An 8521-nucleotide genomic window follows, 5' to 3' on the forward strand; every position below is an offset into this window, starting at 1 on the left:
CGTAGTGATGCTTTGTAAGGCCCACTTGACTTCACATTCCAGGATGTCTGGCTCTAGGTCAGTGATCACACCATCGTGATTCTCTGGGTGGTGAAGCTCTTTTTTGTACAGTTCTTCTGTGTATTCTTGCCATCTCTTCTTAATATCTTCTGCTTCTCTTAGGTCCATACCATTTCTGTTCTTTATCAAGCCCATCTTTGCATGAAATGTTCCTTTGGTGTCTCTGATTTTCTTGAGGAGATCTCTAGTCTTTCCCATTCTGTTGTTTTCCTCTATTTCTTTGCATTGATTGCTGAAGAAGGCTTTCTTATCTCTTGCTATTCTTTGGAACTCTGCATTCAGATGCTTATATCTTTCCTTTTCTCCTTTGCTTTTTGCTTCTCTTCTTTTCACGGCATTTGTAAGGCCTCCCCAGACAGCCATTTTGCTTTTTTGCATTTCTTTTCCATGGGGATGGTCTTGATCCCTGTCTCCTGTACAGTGTCACGAACCTCATTCCATAGTTCATCAGGCACTCGATCTATCAGATCTATTCCCTTAAATCTATTTCTCACTTCCACTGTATAATCATAAGGGATTTGATTTAGGTCATACTTGAATGGTCTAGTGGTTTTCCCTACTTTCTTCAATTTAAGTCTGAATTTGGCAATAAGGAGTTCATGGTCTGAGCCACAGTCAGCTCCTGGTCTTGTTTTTGCTGACTGTATAGAGCTTCTCCATCTTTGGCTGCAAAGAATATAATCAATCTGATTTCGGTGTTGACCATCTGGTGATGTCCATGTGTAGAGTCTTCTCTTGTGTTGTTGGAACAGGGTGTTTGTTATGACCAGTGCATTTTCTTGGCAAAACTCTATTAGTCTTTGCCCTGCTTCATTCCGTATTCCAAGGCCAAATTTGCCTGTTACTCCAGGTGTTTCTTGACTTCCTAATTTTGCATTCCAGTCCCCTATAATGTAAAGGACATCTTTTTTGGGTGTTAGTTCTAAAAGGTCTTGTAGGTGTTCATAGAACCATTCAACTTCAGCTGAGGTAAGTTGAGTTCAATTCTGTGGCTTGTTTGTGTCCGACATTTTGTCAGACACATTGTGTCTGACCCCTTGGACTGCAGCAGGCCAGGCCTCCCTGTCCATCACCAACTCCCAGAGTTCACTCAAACTCATGTCCATTGAGTCGGTGATGCCGTCCAGCCATCTCATCCCCTGTCATCCCCTTCTCCTCCTGCCCCCAATCCCTCCCAGCATCAGAGTCATTTCCAGTGAGTCAGTTCTTTGCATCAGGTGGCCAAAGTATTGGAGTTTAAACCTCAGCATCAGTCCTTCCAATGAAGATTCAGGACTGATTTCCTTTAGGATGGACTGGTTGGATCTCCTTGCAGTCCTAGAGACTCTCAAGAGTCTTTTCCAACATCACAGTTCAAAAGCATCAATTCTTTGGCATTCAACTTTCTTTATAGTCCAACTCTCACATCAATACATGACTACTGGAAAAACCATAGCTTTGACTAGACAAAGCTTTGTTGGAAAAGTAATGTCTCTGCTTTTTAATATGCTGTCTAGGTTGGTCATAATTTCTTCCAAGGAGCAAGCATCTTTTAATTTCATGGTTGCAGGCACCATCTGCAGTCATTTTGGAGCCCCTCAAAACAAAGTCTGCCACTTTTCCCACTATTTCCCCATCTGTTTGCCATGAAGTGATGGGACCAGATTCCATGATCTTAGTTTTCTGAATGTTGAGCTTTAAGCCAACTTTTTCACTCTCCTCTTTCACTTTTATCAAGAGGCTCTTTGTTCTTCATTTTCTGGCATAAGAGTAGTGTCATCTGCACATCTGAGGTTATTGATATTTCTCCCAGCAATCTTGATTCTGGCTTGTGCTTCAGCCAGCCCAGCATTTCTCATGATGTACTCTGCATATGTTGGCAATTTGATCTCTGGTTCTTCTGCAAGGGAGTACCAGAAAAACATCTATTTCTGCTTTATTGACTATGCCAAAGCCTTTGACTTTGTGGATCACAATAAAGTGTGGAAAATTCTTCAAGAGATGGGAATTCAAGACCACCTGACCTGCCTCTTGAGAAACCTATATGCAGGTCAGGAAGCACCAGTTAGAGCTGGACATGGAACAACAGACTATTTCCAAACAGGAAAAGGAGTAAGTCAAGGCTGTATATTGTCACCCTACTTATTTAACTTCTATGCAGAGTACATCATGAGAAACGCTGGGCTGGATGAAGCACAAGCTGGAATCAAGATTGCCAGGAGAAATATCAATAACCTCAGATATGCAGATGACACCACCTTTATGGCAGAAAGTGAAGAGGAACTAAAAAGCCTCTTGATGAAGGTGAAAGAGGAGAGTGGAAAGTTGGCTTAAAACTCAACATTTAGAAAACTAAGATCATGGCATCTGGTCCCATCACTTCATGGCAAATAGATGGGGAAACAGTGGGACCAGGTTCAGATTTTATTTTTTTGGCTCCAAAATCACTGCAGATGGTGACTGCAGCCATGAAATTAAAAGACGCTTACTCCTTGGAAGAAAAGTTGTGACCAACCTAGATAGTATATTCAAAAGCAGAGACATTACTTTGCCGAGAAAGGTCCATCTAGTCAAGGCTATGGTTTTTCCAGTGGTCATGTATGGATGTGAGATTTGGACTGTGAAGAAAGCTGAGCGCCGAATAATTGATGCTTTTGAATTGTGGTGTTGGAGAAGACTCTTGAGAGTCCCTTGGACTGCAAGGAGATCCAACCAGTCCATTCTAAAGGAGATCAGCCCTGGGTGTTCTTTGGAAGGAATGATGCTAAAGCTGAAACTCCAGTACTTTGGCCACCTCATGCGAAGAGTTGACTCATTGAAAAAGACTCTGATGCTGGGAGGGATTGGGGGCAGGAGGAGAAGGGGACGACAGAGGATGAGATAGCTGGATGACATCACCGACTTGATGGATGTGAGTTTGAGTGAACTCCGGGAGTTGATGATGGACAGGGAGGCCTGGCGTGCTGCGATTCATAAGGTCACAAAGAGTCGGACACGACTGAGTGACTGAACTGAACTGAACTCTGCATATAAGTTAAATAAGCAGGGTGACAATATACAGCCTTGATGTACTCCTTTCCCAATTTGGACCCAATCTGCTGTTCCATGTCCAGTTCTAACTGTTGCTTCTTGACCTGCATACAGATTTTTCATGAGGCAGATCAGGTGAATTGGTATTCCCATCTCTTGAAGAATTTTCCACAATTTGTTTTGATCCACATAGTCAAAGGCTTTGGTGTAGTCAATAAAGAAGAAGTAGATGTTTTTCTGGAACTCTCTTGCTTTTTCAATGATTTCCAACAGATGTTGGCAATTTGATCTCTGGTTCCTCTGCCTTTTCTAAAACCAGCTTGAACATCTGGAAGTTCGGTTCACGTAATGCTGAAATTTGGCTTGGAGAATTTTGAGCATTAGTTTACTAGTGTGTGAGATGAGTGCAATTGTGTGATAGTTTGAGCATTCTTCAGCATTGCTTTTCTCTGGGACTGGAATGAAAAGTGACCTTTTCCAGTTGTGTGGCCACTGCTGAGTTTTCCAAATTTGCTGGCGTTATTGAGTGCAGCACTTGAACAGCATCATCTTTTAGGATTTGAAGTAGCTCAACTGGAATTCCACCACCGCCACTAGCTTTGTTCATAGTGATGCTTTATAAGGCCCAGTTGACTTTGGTTTCCAGGATGTCTGGCTCTAGGTGAATGATCACACCATCGTGATTATCTGGGTTGTGAGATCTTTTTTGTATGCTTACTGAGTAGCAGATATATCCTAAGCTTTATGGCAGGTGTATAACAGGCTATCACATATACTCATATGCCCATAAAAACACCAGTATGCTGAGGAATCCCACATGATCATATCAGGCACAATTTTTTTCCTGAGCTAAAAGTATGCAGGCTAACCTACTCACTGAAGAACCTCAGTTTTATGTTCTTTTACCCAATCCCAACTTAATCCATCATCATCCCCTCAAATGTACTTTTTGTACTACATACTGTATCTTTCTTTTTGGCAAGCTAAACACCTGGGAATCATCCTTGATTCCTGCTTCCATTATGCACCCCAAATCTTTACATCCTCTCAGTCTTTAAATTCTGTATGTTATATTGTCAGATAATAGGGGGGCAAGGTTACTGAATAAGAGTGGGTGAAAACAAGTTAGGTTTGAGAATTGAGAGTGAAGAAAAGGTTGCACTACCCAGAAGAATTCGGTTGACCATTAACTGAGTAATTGTTTTCATGAATATCTTTAATATCTGTTTCATTTTCATATCAAGCTATTTTCACTATTTTTATCCTCAATGGCAGATTATGCTTTAATTTTTAAGTATTAAACATAATGTGAAGGAAAAAATTCTTCATCACTTATTTGTTTTGTAGGGTTGCTTCCTATTTGCTTTAAAGGATCAAAGGTAACTTTTCTCCTCAGACTTCAAATACTTTAATGGGGTGGCTCAGAATGGTACTCAGAATGGTACCACTCAGGTGGTAATGAATCTGCCTGCAATGCAAGAGACTGGGGTTCAATTCCTGGGTCAGGAAGATCCCCTAGAAAAGGGAATGGCTACCGACCAAGTATTCTTTTTTTTCTTTCTGTAGACAAACACATCAGTTTTCCTTTTTATTTTAGATGAGGGATACAATTACAATGAATCTCCTACACAGAAACAAGTTCTGTTCTAAGAGCATATTCGTAAGTCCAATTTGTTTAAGTCCAATGAAGTTAGCCTAGGTACCCAACTAACATAATTGGTTATATAGTACTGTAATGTAATAGGTTTATAATACTTTCCACAGAAATAATACAAAGAAGGCAAACAAACACAAGCACAAAAAATAAAGAAAACATCTTTAATCTTACAATACAGTACCTTGAAAAGTACATTAATACAGTACCACAGCCACTCCAGTATTTTTGCCTGGAGAATTCCATGGACAGCAGAGCCTGGTGGGCTACAGTCCATGGGGTCCCAAAAAGTTGGACAAGACTGAGTGATTAACACTTTACAGTCTTTAGTCAGCCTCTGTAATTCTCTGATTTCCTGTTCATACTCGAAGGGCAAAATTCTGTGTCCAGAAAGTATACTACCATCAGAACGGCCTGGCCCTCAGCTCCCAATTGTCCCATCAGATAGTTTGGCAGTTGCCTCCGCTTGACATTCTTTGCTTCATTTAGTTGCTGTTACAAAGAGATAATTTAATTTCAGAAGCGAATCAGACAGGGCCCTTCCATAGGTTGCCACTAGTCCAGCAGCACTGAACCCTGCTATCAGGTTGGCACCCCACTCCAGTACTCTTGCCTGGAAAATCCCATGGATGGAGGAGCCTGGTAGGCTGCAGTCCATGGGGTCGCTCAGAGTCGGACACGACTGAATGACTTCACTTTCGCTTTTCACTTTCATGCATTGGAGAAGGAAATGGCAACCCACTCCAGTATTCTTGCTTGGAGAATCCCAGGGATGGGGGAGCCTGGTGGGCTGCTGTTTCAGGGATTGCAGAGTCAGACACGACTGAAGCGACTTAGCAGCAGCAGCAGCTGCAGTTTTGGAACTTGTAATAATTTTATCTTTGACTTGAATTTGTATGTGAAGTTGGAAGGGACGATGGAGCATGTGCAGGGTCTTGGAACCTGGAATCACAATACCTGTGATTGTCTCCCATTATATCCCTTTCTCCCTGGGATCATCCACCTGCTCCTCACCCCCTGGCTCTTTGGGCCCAGTCCAGTGTCTCCTTCCTTACTCTGACCTACTACCACCACCATTCCTTTTCCACCCTGTGCGAGGACTGGACGTGATGTCGGGAAGGCTGTGGTCAGGTGCGCACTCCAGCAGTCTCACTGTAGGCATGCATGGCAGGTGTCATCCCATCTCAGGTTGGTAGGGCCACAGCACGTTCCAGTAGAGACTCAGCGGGCCAAGCCCCTCACCTACCCCAATTCATGCACGGTGTGGGTCCTGATGTGGAGGCTGCAGTCCCAGGGGGTTGTCTGTCTGTCTTTGGTTGAAGCAGCAGGCCCAGGAGAAGGGTAGATGCCTGGCTCAGCTTCCTCACCCCAAACAGAGCCTGGACTATTGTTTCAGTGGTTGGTGGGAGGGGGAGCCTGGCAGTGGGGGGGGCCACTGAGTTGCAGAACAGGGTCTCCAGGCACCTATGAGGACCTGCACTTGACCTGCTAATATCTCCACGTCCAAGAGAGTGAGGCATTCCACAGCAAAAATCAAATAATCTTGGCAAGTCGAGAGAAACTGCAGAGAAGGGGAAAAAACTTGTGAATGTGAGGGCACTATTTTTCATATTTTTGAACAAAGATCTCCAGATTGTTATTTTGTCCCAGATCCTGCAAATTGTGCAGCCAGTCTTATAAATAGGGAATAGGTAACATTATTGCCAAATACAGAATGAGGCTATTTTGGAACAGTTGAATTAAAATCGATTTCTTGAATGTGAAAATCGTGTTCTGATAAAGTAAAAGGGCACAGAGAAATATGTTTTGCCGAAAAACTTTTTAATTATAATCAACAAAAGTAAGTTTCTTTTCATCAGTCACACCTTACACTACAGGGATTGCTTGTGAGGAATTTATAATGGGCAAAGTTTATTGGCTGGCTTTCTAAAGCACCCTAGATGTTAACGTTTCAGACAACATGAAGGCTGAGGTCCATTGAGAGGTGACTTTTTAAATGTGCAATTGTTGCATGTGATTATCCTTTGCAAGGAAGAAGTTCACAGGTGTAAAGGGCCAGGTATTTAAATTAAATTTCTTCAATTATTCAGATAATGTGATTTCTGAATAACCATAGTAGATTTGCTTAAAGTTAACTACCTATGAGATTTAGATACAGAGAAATAATTATATAAACACAGAAGGACTAAATTTCAGAATTTTAAAAATTCTTTTAATTTCTTTACATAAAAAAATGGAACATAGATGTAATATGAGGAAGTTTTAAAAAGCACTATTCAAGTATGCAGTTTTATTTATTTAATTTTCAGGATTGAACCATTTTTTCCAAAGGGCAGAAAAAAAGCAAGCATCCAACTGCAGAACCATGACCAGCAATCTTTCCCAACCTGATACCGTGCAGTTCTGCTATGAGAATGTGAACAGATCTTGTATTAAATCTTCCTACTCACCTGCATCTCGGGTGATTCTGTACACAGTGTTTGGCTTTGGGTCTTTATTGGCTATCTTTGGAAACTTCTTGGTGATGATGTCAGTTCTTCACTTCAAGCAGCTGCATTCGCCAGCCAATTTCTTGATCGCCTCTCTGGCCTGCGCGGACTTTCTGGTGGGAGTGACCGTGATGCCCTTCAGCATGGTCAGGTCCGTGGAGAACTGCTGGTACTTTGGAGCCAGATTTTGTGCCCTTCACAGTTCCTGTGATGTGGCATTTTGTTACTCTTCTCTCTTCCACTTGTGCTTCATCTCCATCGACAGGTACATTGCTGTTACTGACCCCCTGGTCTATCCCACCAAGTTCACGGTGTCTGTGTCAGGAGTATGCATCAGCATCTCCTGGATCCTGCCCATTGTGTACAGCGGAGCTGTGTTCTACACAGGTGTCAGTGACGATGGGATGGAGGAATTAGTAAGTGCTCTCAACTGTGTAGGCGGTTGTCAAATTGTTATAAATCAAGGATGGGTTTTGATAAGCGTTCTCATATTTTTTATACCTTCCCTCATTATGGTAATTCTTTATGGTAAGATTTTTATTGTAGCTAAACAACAAGCTCTAAAAATTGAAAATACTGGCAGCAAAGCAGAATCACAGAGCTATAAATCCAGAGTGGCCAAGAGAGAGAGAAAAGCGGCTAAAACCCTGGGGGTCACAGTAGTAGCATTTATGATTTCATGGTTACCATATACAATTGATATATTAATTGATGCCTTTATGGGTTTCATAACCCCTGCCTATATTTATGAGATTTGCTGTTGGGGTGCCTATTATAACTCAGCCATGAACCCTTTGATTTATGCTTTATTTTACCCTTGGTTTAGGAAAGCCATGAAAGTCATTTTAACTGGGGGACTTTTAAATGGTAGTTCATCAACCATTAGTTTATTTTTAGAATGAATGACAGCACTAAGTTGAATCAGTTCAGTTCAGTTCAGTCACTCAGTCGTGTCCGACTCTTTGCGACCCCATAAATCGCAGCACGCCAGGCCTCCCTGTCCATCATCAACTCCTGGAGTTCACTCAGACTCACGTCCATCAAGTTGATGATGCCATCCAGCCATCTCATCCTCTGTCGTCCCCTTCTCCTCCTGCCCCCAATCCCTCCCATCATCAGAGTCTTTTCCAATGAGTCAGCTCTTCACATGAGGTGGCCAAAGTACTGGAGTTTCAGTTTTAGCATCATTCCTTCCAAAGAAATCTCAGGGCTGATCTCCTTTAGAATGGACTGGTTGGATCTCCTTGCAGTGCAAGGGACTCTCAAGAATCTTCTCTAACACCACATTTCAAAAGCATCAATTCTTCGG

At 42.3% G+C, this 8521-nt stretch overlaps 1 protein-coding gene across 1 annotated transcript; it reads left to right on the top strand.

Annotated features, from left to right (window-relative positions):
* The first annotated feature begins 7088 nt into the window (after positions 1-7088).
* On the top strand, positions 7089-8114 carry TAAR8 (trace amine associated receptor 8). The gene has a single exon (XM_019966988.2). It carries the CDS (start codon positions 7089-7091, stop codon positions 8112-8114), a length of 1026 nt encoding a protein of 341 aa, XP_019822547.2.
* Positions 8115-8521: the final 407 nt, after the last annotated feature.

This window comes from Bos indicus, chromosome 9, assembly GCF_029378745.1.
Source record: "Bos indicus isolate NIAB-ARS_2022 breed Sahiwal x Tharparkar chromosome 9, NIAB-ARS_B.indTharparkar_mat_pri_1.0, whole genome shotgun sequence".
Classification (NCBI taxonomy): Eukaryota; Metazoa; Chordata; class Mammalia; order Artiodactyla; family Bovidae; genus Bos; species Bos indicus.

What these genes read in the sequence shown, in the direction of transcription:
- TAAR8 (XM_019966988.2), top strand. Translation starts at nt 7,089, where the DNA reads ATGACCAGCAATCTTTCCCAACCTGATACCGTGCAGTTCTGCTATGAG.